The sequence below is a fragment of the Rhinichthys klamathensis genome, unplaced genomic scaffold (assembly GCF_029890125.1).
Source record: "Rhinichthys klamathensis goyatoka isolate OS25496 unplaced genomic scaffold, OSU_Roscu_1.1 h1tg000018l_1, whole genome shotgun sequence".
NCBI lineage: Eukaryota > Metazoa > Chordata > Actinopteri > Cypriniformes > Leuciscidae > Rhinichthys > Rhinichthys klamathensis.
The window spans coordinates 2081275-2104787 of NW_026606569.1; the positions used below are offsets into that span (position 1 = coordinate 2081275).

The 23513-nt window shown below is 39.4% G+C and overlaps 2 protein-coding genes across 2 annotated transcripts; one reads left to right on the top strand and one right to left on the bottom strand.

The window, feature by feature from the left end:
- Positions 1–2432: 2432 nt before the first annotated feature.
- On the bottom strand, positions 2433–6790 carry LOC130070481 (gastrula zinc finger protein XlCGF8.2DB-like). The gene is made up of 2 exons (XM_056234892.1): positions 6679–6790; positions 2433–3362 (listed from the first exon to the last, which is right to left on the bottom strand). Exons 1-2 carry the CDS (start codon positions 6761–6763, stop codon positions 2470–2472), a joined length of 978 nt encoding a protein of 325 aa, XP_056090867.1. The 5' UTR covers positions 6764–6790; the 3' UTR covers positions 2433–2469.
- Positions 6791–7757: 967 nt separating this feature from the next.
- LOC130070556 (gastrula zinc finger protein XlCGF7.1-like) lies at positions 7758–21310 on the top strand. Its single transcript, XM_056234983.1, has 4 exons — positions 7758–7815; positions 10241–10343; positions 16447–16688; positions 20705–21310. The coding sequence occupies exons 3-4, from the start codon at positions 16508–16510 to the stop codon at positions 21265–21267; spliced, it is 744 nt and encodes a 247-aa protein (XP_056090958.1). The 5' UTR covers positions 7758–7815; positions 10241–10343; positions 16447–16507; the 3' UTR covers positions 21268–21310.
- The last annotated feature ends 2203 nt before the right edge of the window (positions 21311–23513 follow it).

The window sequence follows — 23513 nt, forward strand, 5'->3', positions numbered from 1 at the left end:
GTGAACCTAACCTGGTCAGGAGCAGGTTTTCTTCGGTAAACCCAGAGTTTCTTGCGGTCTCCTCCCCTTTTTTAAAGAGGAAGCAGTGTTTAAACCAACAATAATACTACAATTTATTTAAACATTATTTAAGGAATATATATTGTTTGTCCATGGTTTAATTTACTAAATCTGTTTTGCAGCACTTTGCCAAAAAATAAAAGGATTTAAACGTTTGCTAAACTTCTATTTGATTACCACCGTTTTTGAAAATATATTTGTATTAAATCATAAAATTAAAAAAAAATCTGAATAAAAAACATTTCATAGAACTCAATTATTTTTGAACATTTTAATAAGTTATTAATGATAAAAAAATAAGTTGTTAATCTAATTCATAATCAATTATTGAAATTAGTTGATTAGATGTGTTTTATTGAACAAATGTTTAATTTATTTAACTGTCATTTTAACTGATGATAATAATAACCGTAATTTAATAATGCAGTTTATATATTTAATAATTGTTTAATACCATAAACCGTGATATTTTCTGTGAAACTCTCAAACAACCCTATACACGGGAGAGTCCCCCACCCCACACCCGCTGTTAAACAAGTAACTCAGCAACTTTTACTCTGAGTACATTTTAAATGAGCTACTTTTTACTTTTACTTGAGTAGATTTTTAGACCGGTACTTTTATTTGTAGCTACTTAAGTACAATTTTATCAAAGTAATAGTATTTTTACTTGAGTAACATATTGTATTACTCTTTCCAAGTCCGTTAGTTCTAAACAAATTCTACAAATTCAGTGGCATTACACACTGAAGTGTGTCCCTACTATTTATGAAGTTTAGGCCTACTATTTGTCATAATTTCTGGTGTATTGAGTAGGCTACTTACAACTGCATGGGGTTCTGTTGATACAGGAGGCTCCAAAAGACAGATATTACCATCAGAATCTGTTGGGACCAACGAAAAACCCAACCCAAAGTAAAATAAATGGAAATATCAAAAATACCCTATATAAAAAATAACACATATGTAGTAGACCTCTTAGCTCTTACATTTATGAAGGCTTGGATCTTCGGGAGTGACTGACTCTGATGAAGGAATTCCCTCAGCCAGAAATGCTGCTGCACTGCTAGACACTGGATGCTATTTAGTCATTTAATATGTCAAATATTTGTAAAGTCAGGTAGCCTACACCCATGATATGCTCAAGCCTTACCTGAGAATACCATGAAAATTAAAATTAGGTTGAATAACATAGGCTACTGTTCTTCCAGTTTCACCTCTGATATTATAACAGTTGGGTAAGTTACTCTAAAATAGTTATTAATTACTAACTACAAATGACATCTTCAACAGTGTAATTAGATTCATGTAATAATTACTATCTTTAGAAAGTATTGGTCTACTAATTACTAATTACTAAATCCCATATCAACCTCAACCACTTGAACAATACAAGAAGAGACAAGAAACTGCACTTGTAATGCTTTCAAATGAACAATATACAATTGCATGAATTATTCTTGAATTGACCAAAGTGTGTAGAGGCAGAAGGTTGCATTAAAAATATGCCTTTTAAAAATGTATGTTAAATCCACTATTGTTTTATACAGAATTGTTCTATAGTCTATGCAGTATTTAATGCAATTACATCAGATTTTATTTTAAATTAAAGAAGAATTAAGAGTAATCCCTTTAATTAAATTACAATATTTAGATTACTTGGAAATTAATTACACCCAACACTGTATAACAGTAATTCCTCTTTTTGTCTGGCACTGTTGCCATGGTGACTCGTAATATCTGTGCTCCATTGATAATGGCTTTTTATAGTTGTGGTGCACGCGCTTAACTCAGAGTCAGTCAACTTAAAGTGATGATACACAGGGCAACCATTTGAGCAATGTTGCTGGGCAATCTTGCCGAACGATTGTTGCTTGGGCTTTTTCCCTTTGAAAATGGGGAATACATTTCTATCTGGATAATTTAGGTCAGTCGTGGGCCCTGTGTCTCATCTGGTTGCCCGTTGACGGCAACATTGCTCAAAAAGTTGCCCTGTGTATCATCACCTTTAGAGTTGATTGAAGCAACTAATTTCAGCTGTTCTGTAACCGAAAACTCAGAGTTTCCCATCTCATAGTAAGTCAACTCAGAGTTCAAGTTTTAACTCAGAGTTGGTTGAACCTCCTTATTGAAACAGGCCCCAGATGGCTGGGAGAAATAACAAACCTACCCAATTCCACAAACGCAGGAACATTTCTTATACACACTCACCACCTATAGCGCACCTGGATCTCATTAGGTGATTGCCAAATTAACTAGGCAGCTATGCCTGCTACACTTGTATATCGAAACTCTTTCCACACTGTTGGCATGTAAAATGATCTCGCCAGTGTGAATTTTCAAGTGCCTGTTAAGATTTCCTTTTTGAGTGAAACTTATTCTTCACAGTTGACAGGTAAAATGGCTCTCTTACGTGTGAATTCTCATGTGGTCATTAAGGATTCCTTTTCGGCTGAAACTCTTTCCACACTGTTGGCAGTTAAAAGGCTTCTCTCCAGTGTGAATTCTCATGTGCCTGTTAAGGCTTCCTTTTTGTTTGAAACTTAGTCCACACTGTTGGCAGGTAAATGGGCTCTCTCCAGTGTGAATTCGCATATGGACTTTAAGATTTCCTTGTAGATCAAAACTTTTTCCACACTGTTGGCACTTGTATGGCTTCTCCCCAGAATGAACTCTCATGTGACTGTTCAGGTGTCCTTTTTGAGTGAAACTTACTCCACATTGTTGGCAAGTGTAAGGGCTCTCTCCAGTGTGAATTCGCATGTGGACTTTAAGGTTTCCATGTAGATCAAAACTCTTTCCACACTGAGAGCATATGTAAGGCTTCTCCCCAGAATGAATTCTCATATGGACTTTAAGGTTTCCATCTTGATTGAAATTCTTTCCACACTGTTGGCATGTGAAAGGCTTCTCTCCAGTGTGAATTCTCATGTGGTTATTAAGGTTTCCTTTTTGTCTAAAACTTATTCCACACTGTTGGCAGGTGTAAGGGCTCTCTCCAGTGTGAATTCTCATATGGACTTTAAGGTTTCCTTGTAGATCAAAACTCTTTCCACACTGTTGACATGTGAAAGGCTTCTCTCCAGTGTGAATTCTCATGTGGACTTCAAGCTTTGCATGTTGATCGAAACTTATTCCACACTGTTGGCAGGTAAAATAACTTTCAGTCCCTGTCTTTTGAGTCCTTTTTTGTGAGGAAGTTTTTTCAGTCTGTGAGCAGCTAAAAGATGTCTGTGTCTCATACTGATCTTTTTCTTTTGCTTCATTCAGATCTTGACCCTCCTCTTTCAACGCCATCAAGTCTGAAAAAAGACAAAGGTTAATCTCAGTTTAATAGCTAGATCCTTTTATATACACCCGGGGTGCCAAACTCAAATATTGGAGGGGCCACAGGGGCATAGGGGCTTTTGCACCGGGTAGTTAACGGAACTTGGTTATAGGAACCCGCCACTAGGGCAGTCTCCCGAGAACTGAATTTTCCCCTGGGGCCATTTTCTTAGTTGCATTCCCATCGCCAATATGAACTCTGAAGTGACGTAAGCCGCCACTAACCTGCCGTACTGGTTGGTGCACAGGACTTTTATTTCGACGGCATGGCGGACTAATATTGACAGTGCGGAGAACACCAGAACCTGAATACACAGCGCTCCCATTCTCCTCCTTTGTTAGTTTACAATCTGTTTAACAGTCCTAATACTTTATTAGATAGAATTATTAAACATACAAATGGTATACAAAAATGTATTATAGAGTTTGACATGTGGTTGAAGCCCAATGTCGCTAACTGAGCAGAAATACATAATCATGTTTCATTTGGTCCCTTCAAAGTAGTGCCTGTTATGAATTCTAATGATGAATCATTCGTCTGGTGCAAAAGAACAGCGAATACTATTAACAAAACGAATAAGACAGCTTGGAGGCGCGGCATACACCATGCTGATCTGTGCTGTGACTCTCGTTCGGCTCAAGCTGAATTGAGCAGATGTATTCAGTTTTTAATTGTGGTGTCTGTTCTCTAACTGAACTAAGTTATTTTTATTACTAAAACCACGATGGGAGGCGGTGCCACGGTGGACAAGTGATGTAACTGGTGTGCGGCTGAACACTGTGCAACACCGGTAACACCGACTATCGCAGAAAGCCTACTCTGCAGGACAGTGGCCCTCCAGGAACTGAGTTTTGCAGCCCTGCTATACGTACTAAGCTACTTAAAGAATGTTACATTATCTCAGAACCTCTTCTCAATATTGTTCAAAAAATCTCAGTCGGCGGAGGTGCTGGGTGATCACTTGCGTTTTTTTTTTTTTTGTCACACCACAGCTCCAAAAATAGAAAAAATATTTATTAATGTTCTCACCACAGGGGACTAATTAAGAGCCATTAGGCTCGAAACATCTCCTGTGGTGAGAACATAAATAAATATTTTTCTATTTTTGGAGCTGTGGTGTGACAACTTTTCTCTTCTTTTTTACATTCACAATAACAACACTGTGTTTTTGTAAAATAAAGAAAACAAACAGGGAGCACTTTCTGCCGTCTTAGAACATGTCACAAAATGCTTAGCGAATACTTGCTATGCAGACCTGAGATTTGGCTTTAGCAAGCTTAAATAGTCTACTTTTAAATCAAGCAATTATTAAATTAATTTTAAAATGAATAAAAACAATTATTCTCTGATTATGTAATATGTATGAAACCAACTCTGTTTAGGGCAGTGTGCTCAATAAGGTGCCTTTGACCTTCATTATTATTATATGTTGTAAATATTTTTTTTTTAAATAAAACACACACACATATATACATACTGTATATATACATGCTACTCACATATTTTGTGCTAGATTCAGTGCAGTGAGAATCTAACCATTGCTATAATTATAAGCAACTGAAAAAGCCAATTGTCATGGCATATCAAAACTTGTCCAGGGCCCAATTTTTTTGCACATGTATACCCTCAGAATACCCTCTCTTGGATTTGTGGACAAGCATTTGCATGGTTTAACTCCTATCAGACTGCTACCAATTTGTAATATGAAGAGACATCAAACACAACCTTTGGCTCCACCAGACACCCTCGGCCTTTCGTCCCACCGGCTCCCCCTTGGTCAGTCATCACACCACCTCCACCACGGACTTGCGGATCTTCCTCCACCCCTACGGCTGCTCCTCTTTCCCTTCGGCTTCGCCTCGGTCCTCCATCACACCGGCATCGCCTCATTCCTCAGGTAATCTGGCTCCACCTCAGACGCTCGTCGCAGTGGCATCGCCTCAGCCTCCTGTGCCCTGGGATCCATCGGCTCTGCCTCCATCGTCCCCCAGTTGACGTCAGCCTCTACTCCACCTTGGCTCCTTACTCCGCCGTGGGCTGTTATCTCTCGGTCTGTGCCTTCGGATGTAGACCATCTTCGCTGCTGGGGTCTCATCTGTCTATCACCGCCCACAATCTCCATCCCTTTTCCGTCTCCTACGTCATCTCTTCACCATCTTCACGCCCTCCTCCTCCTCACCTAGACTTTCGGGAGGGGCGTTCTGTCACACTCACTCAGTGTTTGTTGCTCTTAGTTTCTGTTAACATGAACTTTCAGTTCTGCTTTCATCAGTCACATGTGTTCCTTGATTTTCCCGCCAGTCATCAGTTCCCACGGACACTCATCAGATCATCAAACCTGTTCGTCATCATCTCATTATCACTATGTGTTGTTCCTCATCCGTAACTCTGTTTGTCGGTTGTTGTTCGTGTATGCATTTTGTTTATTGATACCCTTTTGAACCTTCATCATCCTCATTTGGTAACAATTACATTCACCCTAGTTTTTTAGGAAGCCAAACTATTAAAATATAATCATTATTTTTATATTATTATTATTCCTATGACAGTAATAGCCATTTATTGTGAAACAATTGCACTGTAAAATAAATGAAATTTTATTGTAGGCTAAAGTGGGGAAATTATAATACTTTGTCCTAAATCTATATTATCAAGAGAAACCCTTGAGCTTTTATTTTGACAAAGACTGCATTTGAGCTTTACACCGCCGTCGGTGTGTGAATGAGTGAATGAATGGGTGAATGTGAGGCAATGTGTAAAGCGCTTTGGTGGCCATGGGTCTGTTGAAAGCGCTATATAAATGCAGTCCATTTTACCGGCAAAAAACTACCATTTCTGTAAAAACAGGTTTACAAACACGTCTCATTACAAATCTTGGAAATGTTGGAAATCGAAGTTACTTCCGAATTAAGTTCATTTGACAGATCCTTTGTCAAAGAAATGGTGCAAAACCATGTTACAGACCTTTTATGTTATCATAGGAAGATCTAAAATATTGTTGGTTTGTTATGAAACTGCCAGCACAGATTAGACTATGGTGGGCCACAGTCTAGCTAATTAATGGGAAACATTGTATTGCTTGGTTCAATCAATGTATATTTACAGCCGATTATGTTCAGGTATCTTTTTGTGTTAATATAGCGTTATTAAGGATGTCTGAGGCGACCAGCTCCATGTCGAATAAAAGTGCTTTAATTAGGACACTCTTCAAAAATATCACTCATTTCTGTAGAGCTGGACATTTTAATGAGGATGAAATGACTGAGTTCAGCTTTGAGAATGAAACCAACCTGTGTGTTCCTCAGTTTCTTCTTGCTTTACTCTGAATGTTTCTTCAATCTTCATGTCTTCAATCTCCTCTTTAATAAACGCCATCTTTAATATGAGAATAATAAACAGAAAATGAAAATAAATGTAGTTTCCAAAAGCTCAGTTTCTCCATCACTACTTGCCAGTGACTGAATTCATTCTTATGATGAACTGATTCACGAGCGAAATGAGATACACCTTTTCTCTTACTCATGTGTTTTCATTCTGTTACTCTGCTCAACATTAATTACAACATCCAAACGGGTTCTATAAGGTTTAACCTTAAATACTTACAACACAAACTTTTCTTCTGCAGAACCATAACAGATGCAGGAGTGCGACGCAGCCTAATGACATCACACCAGGAGACCAAAATACAAGTCCTGTTCACACGCTGCTGTTTACAATCGCAAAAGTGCACAGAAACTTACATAGAGAAAAATATATACACAAAATAAAAGAGAGGAGAGAAATTCAGAGGGGAATGTATTGGTGGAATAGTTATTTAAATACTTGTCCACTTATGTGCTGAAAATGTTATGAAACTACTCAAGTCTGTGAGACTTTGTCTAAAAAGTAAAACTGTATTGCTGGGTGAAGAAACCTTACCAGTTATAAATTAATAAAAAAATGCAAATAGTGACAAAAAAGAAAGAGTTATATATATATATATATATATAATATATATATATATATATATATATATATATATATGTGTGTGTGTGTGTGTGTGTGTGTGTGTGGTCTACATTTATTGACATTATTTGGGTCGCTTTTCCGATTTTAAAGCCATAAACTTACAAATATGATACAATGATAAAGTAGACATAAGCCATAAGAAAATAAATTTATTTGATGGTTATAGTCTCTCTGACTGGATAGTGTTATATCTTTGATTTAGATTTTTTTAACTGTCAATGTGAACTGTATGAACTTACCATTGTGTTATTAAATGTATTTCACCAGTACATTCAACTCAGAATTCTGTCATCTTTTTCTTCGTTTTTTCTTCTTCTTCAAAATCACTTTGGTGAACAGGACTTTTATTTTGGTCTGCTGGCGTGACGTCATAAGGCTGCGCCGCTCTCCTGCATCTGTTGTGATTCGGCTGAAGAAAGGTTTGGTTTAAGAATTGTGATGGTGTTTAATCCGATAGAAACCGTTTAATCGTCTTCAAAGTTTTACAAGGGCCGCCGATTTAATTATTTGTTATTAAATGTAACATTTCATCGCTTTATCTAACATTTATCAACGTTGTGTGAGCAAAGTAACAATAAGATTCATGAGTGACATTAAAAGGTGAGTCTCGTTTCGCTCCCATTCATTTGAACCAATTGACTTGCAACAAATGATTAAGTTATTCGAAGTGCTCTCCTGACAGCACACGTACATCACAGAGACGTCTATTTGATGTGTGGAAGACGTATTTTTTAGAGTGTTTGCTCATCTGCAATACCTCTAGGACGTTTCCTGTCAGATGTCAAATAGACGTTTAGAAGATGTCTTTAAGATGTAATGATTTAGAATGTATGTAAAACTGACATCTTAAAGATGTCTATCAGATGTTAGTAAACAGCAGATGCTTTCCAGATGAAGTGATCTTTAACAGACATATCTGGGCCATTCTATATTTCTATCTATCTACAAATCATTAAATAGCTACTTAAACTGTCTAAAATATATAGCGTCTATACAATTTGCATTCTTTTATTAGTTTTTAGTGTTAGTTTCAAGTGTTTTTTTTTTTGTCTAATCAGGGGCCGTATTCACAAAACATCTTAAGGCAAAAAGTAGCTCCTAACTTGGCGATTTAGGAGAAACTCTTAAAAATACCATAATGTGTTTTTCTCTAAGGAGTATTTCACAAAGCATTTTAGTGCTAAAACCAGCTCCTAAATCTGTGAAAAGTTAGGTGTAGTCTAGAGGATTCCTAAATCACTAAAACCAGATCACAAACAATCCTAATGGCTGTTGCTGGCAATCTGCCCAAAGACACTGTACACCTGGGGTTCTCAATTTTTTCATCACGCCCCCCTTTAAACCTTTTAAAAAACAAAATCCCAAACTTTCAGCCCAGGACCCCCAAAATAAAGGTGCTAGTGGCTCGGAGGTGGTTAAAGTATGCAAACGTTGCGTGAAACTGTGCACACGCACTAATAGGCCTATCCAAACACGAGCATCATTACAACACAAAAGAACACAACAGTCAAAACAACCATTATATTATTTTATAGTTATTTAATCATTACTTTCATTTAAATATTTACATCACCTAATGAGATGGGTCATGGGCGTCAGAAGCAAAAAAAAAAATATGGGTGTTTCATCCACCAGAATTGTTTTACTGGAGTAGCTTAGGGGTGTTCCCGAAGCCAAATACCTTATTACCCAGGGGGCAAAGGGGGTTTAACAGACATGGGCTGCTGTAAAAGGTTGTCATATAAAAATGAAATCTATGATGTCTGAGGACCACAACCTGGGTGGACAACCCGGTCAACAAGCTGCTGGAAACTTGTAATTAGGGTCAAAACAATGCTACCTCAAATTCTGCTTTAACTCCCCGGAATCACCCAAACATGCTGAAAAGGTTTAATTATATTCATGAATCCTGAGCCATATCTCCCTGATACTAGAAACAAACTGAGCACACCTTTCAAAAGAGAATGTAAGAGTTAACCCTTGTGCATTGTTCAAATTCACTACCCTTTCGTTATGTTCGTGGCTGAAAACTGCTGTAAAAATGTATCAGATAAATATTTTTTTCAATTTTTTTTCCATAAATCTATTAATCAACCTCAGTCCTGATCAAAACTACTAAATATATATTTTTTTTAAATCAAGATTTTAACTCTTTAATTGCCAAATTCATAAATGATGTCACTGATTTGGGGGGAAAAACACACAAAATGACTTATTTTCAATATAAAATGTGATTGTGGACTGGATTTTTTTTAACCTTTTATCACAGTCTTGGACATGGCTTTTAGCCCGACAGTGGAAACGTGGCTAATGCGGAAATAGCCTTGGGTGTTGAACATTTTCTTCATGAATGCAATACGTATTTTATTTATAGATTTTAATCTACGATAAAACAGCAAAAAATAAATCTTTAATAAATAAATAACGTCCGATTACCTGTGGCAGTTGTTTTCACGAGTTCACACTTACAAATGATCAAATAGACTTCTCAATACTCAGATGCTTCCTCGCTCCTCCAGCCTGTGACCCTGAAATCGATCGAGCTCAGCCATCTTGAAGGACAAGTATAAATCTCAATCCTCTAATTGCAAATTTATGCTTTACCTTTGCCGTTTAAATAAACCATATATGAAACATACATCAACGGGGAATCTTGCTTTATAGTTAAAATTTATGAATTTATTAAATAACTAAACTTTAACAACATACGGGCAGATTCTTTGAGCGCAGCTGATGACGCAGTGTGTGACGCTCGAGTGATCAAGAATATTCCAATATACAAAAATGAGCTTTCCTCCGTCCTCATTGTCCTAATTTTCCTTAGTCTTCCCTCGCATCCTACAGGAGCTGAGACGCGAGGAAAGGAAACGAGGAAACACAAATTCTCCCCCGTATCCCCGGACGAGAGTGAGGAACGGCTGGCGGAGGGATGCAGAAAACTGTCGAGGTAACTAGCGAGTCGGCTCTAGGCTGTGTGTATACACCTCCTCTAGAGATGATTAGAGAGACCGTTTGAACGTGCTCCTCCAGAACTTTGTTTATATAACATAATTTGTCGCTTGAATTCTGCAATCTCTTGAGATGTAAGCATGTAAGAGGCTGACAATTAGTTGAACATATACTAGTTTAATTAGTGACACTCAACTTACATTTAAAATCTTTATTTGAATATGGTGACATGATACCTCGTTTTAAAATATTCTCAAACGGAGAATTACAGAGTGATCAGGGGTTTATTTGAAAGACAGCAGACAGGACAGGATATAGTGAGGGAGAGGAGGTGAACAGGCCAAACAGTGGGCAGGGATGAGGCACAAAGACAGGCCGGCTGAGAGAGCGACCGCTGAACCCAACCCAGGATGACAGTAGGAGGGAGGGTAAACACAATGCCAGCAAGAGACTGGAGGAGAACAATAAGTGGGATCACACAGTACAAGGGGATCGCCTCTCACAATTACTGCACTGGTCTCTGCTTGGCTGATGGTGTAAGCGGCCTGGGAAGCTCAGCTTGGAGGACAAACTAGGGAAGACAAAAGACACAGCAAGCACAAGAGACGACGAGACTAGACAAGGTGAGACTAAAGTAAGCTCTGAGTAGAAACTACAGTACACTGTCAAACAAACTCATACAGAAACTATATAACGAACTGGCCAAACATGAGAGCAAGAGAACACGTATTTGGGAGCGGAGAACAAGAGGAACAGGTGAGCACACTCAGGCCACATCCACACGAAGCCAGAGCTTTCCCTGGTGTCTGATGTGTCCTTCAAAACAGGCCGAAGAAATTATCCTTCAAATTGAGATGGCTTGATGACGAGATATGCAGCCGTTTGAGAAACACCCTCTAGCACTGACAGAGACCTCTCCCCATCAGCCAATCACTAGCCGCGTTTCCACTGCCAGGCCAGGGCTAACAGCGAGCCGAGCCAGTGGCCTCGGGCCTCGAGCACCGGGCTTGCGTTTCCACTGCCGGGCCAGTTGCCCCGCAGCGCTGCCCTAAACCCCGCCCCTAACACGCCTTTCAAACGTCATACAACCCAACCCATTTCAGCGGGTATTATGATTTTTTTTTTTTTTTAAGTTAGGAAGATAGCATGTATATTAACTCACCGGCCGTGGCTGCAGCCTGCAATAGTGTCCAGATTGTCTCGCGAGTCGCCACTAACAGAGGGACGGTGACCCGGCACACCGTCCATCAAGTCGAACCATGGAATTTGGAAAGTTTCTTCTCTGAGCTCCGCTTTGTCCATTGTGCGTTTGAATCGCCTTGTACAATACTGCGCCAGCAACTTTTTTTTTTCCTGAACTTGAAGCGTTGCTCGCTGAATGCTTAGCTTAGAAAGTTCAGCATCAATGTATTTTATAATGTCTTCGTTTCTTCACACGCCGTCAAATTGACGTTGTACCCTTTCTTTCTTCTGCCCAAATGCTCAGAAAAGCTTTGGTATCTTCGACAGACCAGTACAGGCGATTCTCCATTTCGAGCAGCGATTATTTTGCGCGATATATAAAAGTGAAATGTGCATCTTGCTTCAGATCATAACGTTCCATAACACCGATAAACTCCGCCTTTTACCTTGAGCACGCCTCTAGCCCGAGCTGGCCCGCTTTGGCCCAAGGTATTCGACGGGCCAGAAATCCGCACCGAGTAAGCCCAGATCAAGCCCCGGAAGTGACAGTGGAAACGCGACTGGCTCTGGCACGCACTAGCACGGCTCGGCCCTGGCCCGGCAGTGGAAACGCGGCTACTGTGGTCATAGTTAGTAAGTGTGTTGACATCATCCACAGGGCTTAAAGTATTCCGGCCGGGGGCCGGATTTCCGGCTTGAGGGCAGGTCCGGCCTCCGGCGCAGGCAAAATTGATTAATCGGGCTGCAAATTACAGTCGGAGGCACTTTCGGCACGGACGCACTTGGAAAAAACGAGCGCGTCGCTTCCTCCATTATGAGCGCACACACCGCGCGGCTGCATTTGAAACTGGGAACTTGAATGCGGTTTAATATTTGAGTCAATTGATTTCACCTGCCAATCATATGAGAGGAGTGCAGCTCTAACTAACGTCACAAGCCTATCAGAAGCAGAACAGGGCGGGTCCTGGCAACAGTGTGATTGAGATCATACCTCACGTTAGCGTCGTCGGTGAAAGCATGGAGCGCAGAACTCCAGAAACAACATCAGGTGACTTTAATGTCATCATGGATGAAAAGAAAGAAAGGAGATGTGAGTTGGTTGATTTCGTAAATTAGCTCAGGTCAGGAGAATCAAATTTTCTGTCTACACCTTTTGATGTTAGCCTTACGTTGACTGAGCTAACATTAACATACACTGCTGCTAGGTAACTTCAGACTGTTAGTTAAATATTTAATGTAGAACATTCTGTGTCGCTTACTAAAAACAAAACATTGTGTGTAGGCCTACCATGAAAACGAGTCCACTTTAAACCGCTTCATTTTCTGTCAGCAATGTAACGTTATGACAAGTAGTGCTGTCAACGTTAACGTATGCGATTTTCTTCTTTTTTTTTGGTCAGCTTTAATGTTTTAAAATATTTAACACAATTAACGCTGCATTCGTTCTTTGTCATTCTTTAGCTAGGGTTATGATCACGCTCTTATTAGTTATTAATTTGTCCACCAAATGCTTTAAACCATTAATGTGCAACAATACAAAAGAGAACGCACTTCAGTAAATGTCCTCCTCACACACACACACACACACACACACACACGAGGCACAAAAAGTCGCGAACCAGTATCGAATTCTCTTTCGCGCTTGAACGAACAATAACACACACATTTATGCCAAAATGTCCGTTTTGTCTAGTATCCTCAATAATCAATCATTATTAACCTTAAATGAGTTAAAATCTTAAATGGAAGTGAAGAGTAGTGAGAGAATGAGACGCGTGAGATCCTGTCACCAGCTGTAGATCTTAAAGTGACAGTAGCCACTAATTCTGTCTGTCAGTAAAGTTAACCAAAGAACAAAGGGAACAGAGAAAACTACTAACTACTATTTGACTAAATAACGCTTGTAGCTTTAAAAAGGATTAATCTAATTTAATTTATAATTTATGCAGTGCGGACTATTTTATAACCCTAAAATTTTGGGGAAAGAATTTTCATCGAGACATCATTATATTAATATCAGTGATACTGGCCTTCATTAATAAAAAGATGCCATTAAGATACAGCCGTAATACTTGAAAATAAATGGATCCATTTGAAGATAAGTCCGTCTGTGCAGTCCACCACACACACAAAAAAGTTCAGGCTCAGGAATTTTTTTCACTTTAAGCCCTGCATCCATAACAATGAGGTCAACCCCGCCCTCACTCTTAGCCTTAAGACTTCTCTCTATTCCTTAGTAAAAGTTGGTCTCAGCAGCGTTTAAATAGAAAACCCTTAACTAAGTACTTGTACTGCCATTTAGGAGAACTCTTAGTGGTAAGATAAAATGTTTTATGAATACGGCCCTAGGTCATCTAAGTCCATTAACTCTCTCTCTGACTGACTCTCTTACCAGTGAACTGAACTACTGAACTAGATCTGATTGAGACGCTCTCAGAGATTTAGTTTAGAGTGTTTTTAGTCTAATCAGGTCATTTAAGTCCATTAACTCTCTCTCTGACTGACTCTCTTACCAGTGAACTGAACTACTGAATTAGAGCTGATTGAGACGCTCTCAGAGATTTAGTTTAGAGTGTTTTTAGTCTAATCAGATCATTTAAGTCCATTAACTCTCTCTCTGACTGACTCTCTTACCAGTGAACTGAACTACTGAACTAGATCTGATTGAGACGCTCTCAGAGATTTAGTTTAGAGTGTTTTTAGTCTAATCAGGTCATTTAAGTCCATTAACTCTCTCTCTGACTGACTCTCTTACCAGTGAACTGAACTACTGAACTAGATCTGATTGAGACGCTCTCAGAGATTTAGTTTAGAGTGTTTTTAGTCTAATCAGGTCATTTAAGTCCATTAACTCTCTCTCTGACTGACTCTCTTACCAGTGAACTAAACTACTGAACTAGATCTGATTGAGACGCACTCAGAGATTTAGTTTAGAGTGTTTTAGTCTAATCAGGTCATTTAAGTCCATTAACTCTCTCTCTGACTGACTCTCTTACCAGTGAACTGAACTACTGAACTAGATCTGATTGAGACGCACTCAGAGATTTAGTTTAGAGTGTTTTTAGTCTAATCAGATCATTTAAGTCCATTAACTCTCTCTCTCTGACTGACTCTCTTACCAGTGAACTGAACTACTGAACTAGATCTGATTGAGACGCTCTCAGAGATTTAGTTTAGAGTGTTTTTAGTCTAATCAGGTCATTTAAGTCCATTAACTCTCTCTCTCTGACTGACTCTCTTACCAGTGAACTGAACTACTGAACTAGATCTGATTGAGACGCTCTCAGAGATTTAGTTTAGAGTGTTTTTAGTCTAATCAGATCATTTAAGTCCATTAACTCTCTCTCTGACTGACTCTCTTACCAGTGAACTGAACTACTGAATTAGAGCTGATTGAGACGCTCTCAGAGATTTAGTTTAGAGTGTTTTTAGTCTAATCAGATCATTTAAGTCCATTAACTCTCTCTCTGACTGACTCTCTTACCAGTGAACTGAACTACTGAACTAGATCTGATTGAGACGCTCTCAGAGATTTAGTTTAGAGTGTTTTTAGTCTAATCAGATCATTTAAGTCCATTAACTCTCTCTCTGACTGACTCTCTTACCAGTGAACTGAACTACTGAACTAGATCTGATTGAGACGCACTCAGAGATTTAGTTTAGAGTGTTTTTAGTCTAATCAGATCATTTAAGTCCATTAACTCTCTCTCTCTGACTGACTCTCTTACCAGTGAACTGAACTACTGAACTAGATCTGATTGAGACACTCTCAGAGATTTAGTTTAGAGTGTTTTTAGTCTAATCAGGTCATTTAAGTCCATTAACTCTCTCTCTCTGACTGACTCTCTTACCAGTGAACTGAACTACTGAACTAGATCTGATTGAGACGCTCTCAGAGATTTAGTTTAGAGTGTTTTTAGTCTAATCAGGTCATTTAAGTCCATTAACTCTCTCTCTGACTGACTCTCTTACCAGTGAACTGAACTACTGAACTAGATCTGATTGAGACGCTCTCAGAGATTTAGTTTAGAGTGTTTTTAGTCTAATCAGGTCATTTAAGTCCATTAACTCTCTCTCTCTGACTGACTCTCTTACCAGTGAACTGAACTACTGAATTAGAGCTGATTGAGACTCACACATACCCCTTTTCCACCAATGCATTTTGAGAGCCGGTTCGGAGCCGGTGCCTGCGCGCGAACCGGTTCTTTGTGTTTCGACAGCCAAAGAACCGGTTCTCGGCCAGGAAAACTGGTTCCAAAGCGGCACCAACTCGTTGCTGGACTAGAACCGTTCTTTTACCACGTCATGCTTACGTCGGGGGCTGGGGGCGGGTTTAGATAACATATTTTCTGACATAATATAGGATCGCAAAGCCAGGAGAAACATTTGCAGAAACACGATGTAGTCCGCCATTGTAATTGTTATGCTTGAAGTTGGCGCAACCGTTTCTAGTTTTTTTAATCAATTTTTTTATTGAAAACGTTATGTAAACAAAGGAGAAAACAGTCACAATATAGAACAAATAAATGGAAAGAAAAAAAAGACACAAGACAGGAGTACATAACTAATCAGAAAAGATTACATATCAAAGGAAAAGATTAAAAGACTTACATATTTCAATTGTTTTTAAAGCCTTCTTGGTTCACGAGTTAGAGATAATCCCAAAGTAATGTTGTACTTGCAAGCGTTTCTAGCTAAGATGTATGGCGACGTACACAGTGACGTAACGACGTCGTTCGCTGGGCGCTCTAGTCAGTGGAAAAACAAACAGGTTCTGAGAAGGTTCGCAAGTTGAACCAACTCCGAACCAACTTTGAACCAGCACCAGTTCCGAACCAGTTCTTTTTTGGTGGAAAAGGGGTAACAGAGATTTAGTTTTGGGTGTTTTTCTTTCTGTTAATTATTCTCATCTTAAACAGGACAGTGTCCAAACACACAGGAAAACTGCTGATGAAGCGACTGAGATCCATGTGACACACTATGATAAAGATGGCGTTTTTTAAAGAGGAGAGTGAAGACGTAAAGATTGAAGAAACATTCAAAGTAAAACATGAAGAGACTGAGGAACAAACAAAGATGCCATTTATTAAAGAGGAGAGTGAAGACGTGAAGATTCAAGAAGCATTCAGCGTGAAACAAGAAGAAACTGAGGAACAAACAGGTTGGTTTCATTCTCACAGCTGAACTCAGTAGTCCAGCTCTTCAGAAATTAATATTTCAGACACATTTCAAATAACTGGAAAATGTGCCCCCTCTAAATTTTGGGGAATTGTAATGTAAACTTTGTCTAAGTTTCACCCTGCTGTGGGGAACAAGATTGGGGGGAAAAGTTGATAAAATAGCTAGCCCTATTCGCTATGGAAAACGCAAAGTTAGTGAGGAGGACATTGTTGCTAATTTATCATCCATGCTGTTTTCAAGATAAACTTTTAAAGAAAATCTGAAAAAGAAAGACCTACATCAGAGCTTAATTTTGTGTAGAAAGCCAAAGCTTTTTAAAGCATTTCAACCCCAGAAATGACAAGCGATACCCCTGAATGGTAGCATCAACCAAGAAGCTAAAGCTTTACAGCTGTTAATTAAAATACATGACTGGTTCAATTCTGGCCGCCGCTGCCAAAGTTTTAAACACGTTAAGCAAAAACAATCATTTTGCAGAATTGCATATCAACCTGTAAATGTATTAACTCCTTGACCATTATGCACATTTGCTGTAATTCTGCATAATAGTTTTTTCCCCCCAAATAATACGTTTATTACGGTCTGTTACATAGATTTAATCAGCTGCTGTGCCAGTCTAATGATAGTATTTATTATCAACATTGGTTCCAAAAATGCCACAATCGCTGTTAACTGTCTATGATGCAGAATTGTCTGTCACTAATTTACTTTGGTCTGAGCGCTGTCATGATGTGTCGGCTTACATTCAACTTTGTTGGTTTTGTATGCCAGTTGAAATGCACACACCGATTGTGTGATGATGAAATTATTTGTATTAAGGATTTACAGTTTATTATTTTGGTTAGTACTCTCAAACGCGCTGTGCTGATTGCTTGTTGAATTTTTAATCAAAGGTAACTTTTGGGCTACTATAGAAGGGGACTCGGTAAGCTAGGCTGATATGAGGCTGAGTTTACTTTTCCCCGAGGAGGGAATGGGGTGAGAGGGTCAAGGTTCAAGAGTTAAGGATCGCTACTGTATTCTCACCTGGGGGAGACAAAAAACACCCCTAATTGGCCTATCAAGGTCAATGTGACTGTGAAGAACTACAAGATAAAATGTGAGGAAGACCAAAAGAATGGTATTTGTATTTTATTTAAAACATGATGAAAATAATAATAATTAAAATATAAATAATGTAGGGCAAAGGCAGATTATTGGGCACACTGATCTAAACCTAGAGACTTGAACTGTAACACACCTTTTGTGCCATTTCTGCAAACAGATCTTGTTCAACTGTACAGTCAACCATACCTAAACACTGGTCTAAACATAAACACCGTAACATTCATCATGCTGCACTTTTGTATCAAATTATACACTCACCTAAAGGATTATTAGGAACACCATACTAATACTGTGTTTGACCCCCTTTCGCCTTCAGAACTGCCTTAATTCTATGTGGCATTGATTCAAAGAGGTGCTGAAAGCATTCTTTAGAAATGCACGAAGCTCCCGTTCCACCACATCCCAAAGATGCTCTATTGGGTTGAGGTCTGGTGACTGTGGGGGCCATTTTAGTACAGTGGACTCATTGTCATGTTCAAGAAACCAATTTGAAATGATTCGAGCTTTGTGACATGGTGCATTATCCTGCTGGAAGTAGCCATCAGAGGATGGGTACATGGTGGCCATAAAGAGATGGACAAGGTCAGAAACAATGCTCAGGTAGGCCGTGGCATTTAAACGATGCCCAATTGGCACTAAGGGGCCTAAAGTGTGCCAAGAAAACATCCCCCACACCATTACACCACCACCACCAGCCTGCACAGTGGTAACAAGGCATGATGGATCCATGTTCTCATTCTGTTTAATTCTGACTCTACCATCTGAATGTCTCAACAGAAATCGAGACTCATCAGACCAGGCAACATTTTTCCAGTCTTCAACTGTCCAATTTTGCTGAGCTCTTGCAAATTGTAGCCTCTTTTTCCTATTTGTAGTGGAGATGAGTGGTACCCGGTGGGGTCTTCTGCTGTTGTAGCCCATCCGCCTCAAGGTTGTGCGTGTTGTGGCTTCACAAATGCTTTGCTGCATACCTCGGTTGTAACGAGTGGTTATTTCAGTCAAAGTTTCTCTTTTATCAGCTTGAATCAGTCGGCCCATTCTCCTCTGACTTCTAGCATCAACAAGGCATTTTCGCCCACAGGACTGCCGCATACTGGATGTTTTTCCCTTTTCACACCATTCTTTGTAAACCCTAGAAATGGTTGTGCGTGAAAATCCCAGTAACTAAGCAGATTGTGAAATACTCAGACCGGTCCGTCTGGCACCAACAACCATGCCACGCTCAAAATTGCTTAAATCACCTTTCTTTCCCATTCTGACATTCAGCTTGGAGTTCAGGAGATTTTCTTGACCAGGACCACACCCCTAAATGCATTGAAGCAACTGCCATGCTATTGGTTGATTAGATAATTGCATTAATGAGAAATTGAACAGGTGTTCCTAATAATCCTTTAGGTGAGTGTATATTATATTATAACATAATTTACACCCTTGTTTCGTATGCAAGTACGAATAAATTCCTTATTCACCAGAAATTATACCCTCCTCTGAATAAAGCCACAGAGTAATTTCTTCTTCTGAGGTAAATTCAAGTTTATTCCTCACAGCGTGTCTTCCAAAAACAATGAAAATCATGATACAAAGTTTGATGCTTTGTTTATCGAGTTCAAAAGTAACGACACTCAAATTTATGTGGCTTTTAAGCAAAACAACGACCAGAGTTTGAGTGATTTAACCGCTTGTATGTCCTTAAATTTCCTAAATTTAAATGAGAGTAAGACTGGGGAAATTGTGTTTCGGGCCTCTAGCTGTTTCTGGCAACACATACCAAGTGTTGGGTAACCTGGCCTCATGTGTCAAGCCCTCTGTAAAAAATGTGTGTGTTGTTTTTGATTCTGCTTTGACCTTTGATGAGCAGGTAAATGCACTAGTTAAATATAGTTTCTTTCAGCTAAGACTCCTTGCTAAGGTTAAGAGCTTTTTAACGTTTGCTGAGTTCGAGAGGTATTAGCCAACCCTTTATAAATCGGTCAGGGCTGCAAAACTCAGATCCTGCGGAGTTTAGTTCCAACCCTGCTCTAACTCATATAAGGGGCTTTCACACCGGAGGCAGACTGATCTCATGTAATGGCGTATGTATGACACGCCAATTCGTATTTCCATTTTTGGCGTGCTATCAACACGCATAATCGCTTTTCAGCGTGTTTATCAACGCCTTTGACTTAACGTTATATTACTGTATTATGTATATATAAATATATGACCTACCCCAACCCCGTCCCTAAACCTACCCGTCACTGGGGTTAATACCATTTATGAGTCTTCTCCTACCATCCTAGGAAAAGAAATATCGCTCCACAGATGTAGATATAGATTTTGTTTCGTTTCGCTCGGACATTTAACGGCGTACACATACACGCGGAATCACTCGGACATTTAACTGCGTAGACATACACGCAAAAGATTTCGGCGTGGACATACACGCGGATAGCTCAAAATGCGTATAGATAACACGCCACTTGAATTGAAAGTGGCGTGTATGTTTACGCAAAGTCATGATGTCATGTTGCCGGAGGAATGTTTTCATAGTTCCTGTATCTATTGGTGGAAGTACCCGCTTTATGGTGTGTTCTCACCGTAGGAACTGGAAACAATTTTAGCTATAGGAACGCCTTTTGGGGGGGACTAAATTAGCTCCTATTTCAGAGTAGGATGATCTAACCAGCACAATAGGAACTACCAGTGCCGCAAGTGCACGTTGATTGGCAGAACGTATGCCAAACACTGGCACCTGCCATTTTTGGAAAGCCATGTAAACGCACAGCTGATTGCGTATAGGATCTTGCATACATGTTATTAGTTTTGATGTTTTACTTATCTAAATGTTTTGATGACTGTTGCTTTGTGGCATTAAACTGGGATTAACTTTTTTGTCTTTTTTCACCTTAGACCTGGTCCCGTTGAAAGAGGAGAGTCAAGATCTGAATGAAATGAAAGAGAAAGATCAGCGTAAGACACTTCACAATGTCATAACTGAAGAAAAATCTTTTAGTAGCTCTCAGACTGAAAAAGCTTCCTCACAAAAAAGGGCTCAAAAGACCGGGACTATGGGTAATTTCACCTGCCACCTGTGTGGACTAAGATTCAATAAGCCTGGAAAGCTTGAAGCCCACATGAGAGTTCACACTGGGAGGAAGCTTTACCCCTGCCAACAGTGTGGATTCATTTTCAACCAACAAGGAAACCTTAAAATCCATATGAGAATACACACTGGAGAGAAGCCTTACACCTGCTCTCAGTGTGGAAAGAGTTTCAATCGAAATGGAAACCTTAAAGACCACATGAGAATTCACACTGGAGAGAGCCCTTACACCTGCCAATGGTGTGGAAAGAGTTTCACTAAAAAAAAAAACCTCAATAACCACATGAGAGTTCACACTGGAGAGAAGCCTTTCACATGCCCCAGTGTGGAAAGAGTTTCAATCAAGACAGAAACCTTAAAGTCCACATGAGATTTCATTCTGGGGAGAAGTAGAATAAAGAAAAATAAACATTTGTACATTTCTGAAGTTGTTTAAATGTAAAATGTCCTTGATGTACGTTACTGTTTGTCCAAACGCAAGTATGCCAGACCGACTTTACATTCTAATACGCTCATGAGATCACGTTACACACATAACTTGTTACAGGGAGATCTATAAGTGATATGAATATGTTTATGCATGATGAATAGTTTAGACTTTAGATTAGGGGATGCAGAAACACAGAACTTTCAACACAGACCGGCTTAAAAGTTCACGATACATCAATAATATCATAATTATACACTCACCGGCCACTTTATTAGGTACACCTGTCCAACTGCTCGTTAACACTTAATTTCTAAGCAGCCAATCACATGGCGGCAACTCAGTGCATTTAGGCATGTAGACATGGTCAAGACAATCTCCTGCAGTTCAAACAGAGCATCAGTATGGGGAAGAAAGTTGATTTGAGTGACTTTGAACGTGGCATGATTGTTGGTGCCAGAAGGGCTGGTCTGAGTATTTCAGAAACTGCTAATCTACTGGGATTTTCACGCACAACCATCTCTAGGGTTTACAGAGAATGGTCCGAAAAAGAAAAAACATCCAGTGAGCGGCAGTTCTGTGGGCGGAAATGCCTTGTTGATGCCAGAGGTCAGAGGAGAATGGCCAGACTGGTTCGAGCTGATAGAAGGGCAACAGTGACTGAAATAACCACTCGTTACAACCGAGGTATGCAGCAAAGCATTTGTGAAGCCACAACACGCACAACCTTGAGGCGGATGGGCTACAACAGCAGAAGACTCCACCGGGTACCACTCATCTCCACTACAAATAGGAAAAAGAGGCTACAATTTGCAAGAGCTCACCAAAATTGAACAGTTGAAGACTGGAAAAATGTTGCCTGGTCTGATGAGTCTCGATTTCTGTTGAGACATTCAGATGTTAGAGTCAGAATTTGGCGTAAACAGAATTAGAACATGGAACCATCATGCCTTGTTACCACTGTGCAGGCTGGTGGTGGTGGTGTAATGGTGTGGGGGATGTTTTCCTGGCACACTTTAGGCCCCTTAGTGCCAATTGGGCATCGTTTAAATGCCACGGCCTACCTGAGCATTGTTTCTGACCATGTCCATCCCTTTATGGCCACCATGTACCCATCCTCTGATGGCTACTTCCACCATGTCACAAAGCTCTAATCATTTCAAATTGGTTTCTTGAACATGACAATGAGTTCACTGTACTAAAATGGCCTCCACAGTCACCAGATCTCAACCCAATAGAGCATCTTTGGGATGTGGTGGAACGGGAGATTCGCATCATGGATGTGCAGCCGACAAATCTGCGGCAACTGTGTGATGCCATCATGTCAATATGGACCAAACTCCCTGAGGAATGCTTCCAGCACCTTGTTGAATCTATGCCACGAAGAATTGAGGCAGTTCTGAAGGCAAAAGGGGGTCCAACCCGTTACTAGCATGGGGTACCTAATAAAGTGGCCGGTGAGTGTATAATTACAATCATCAATAATTATACATCAATTAATATACTGATCATTTACTTATGGTTTGTTCATGATTAACCATTGTTTGAGATAATAATGCTAAAAAAGTTTTGACTATTTTGATCTATGTTAATGAGGGTATACTTGTGTACATTGAAACACTCGGAGACATGTCGCAGTGTGTTGGTATAAATATTGTTTTCTCTCCTGTAATGTCTTTTTCTGTGATTGCACTGTGTAAACCACCATCTGCTAAAGAGTTTTTATGATCATCTTACTAATGCCCTTAAAAATTGTGAAGCAAAAGTAATGCTTTTGTTTTAATCTGAGATGTTTATTTGTTAGACAAAAGTAGAAAGAAATCAAAGTTACTGTTAAGCTTCAGTTGACAAAACATGAAACACATTATTGACTGTTATTGGATTATTTTAAACAGTCATATTCCTTTTATCTCTTTCCCTGCCAGTTATCAGTCAGCGCCAGCAAAACTTTAATGGAATATTTAGTTAAATAAAAATATAAGCGCTTTAATCACGATACTCATTTGACATTCTTCAAAAATATCATTCAGTTCTGTAGAGATGGACATTTAAATATGGATCAAATGACTGAGATCAGCTTTGAGAAAAAAAAACCTGTTTGTTCCTCAGTTTTTTTCTTGTTTCACACTGAATGTTTCTTCAATCTTCACGTCTTCACTCTCCTCTTTAATAAATGCCATCTTTATAAA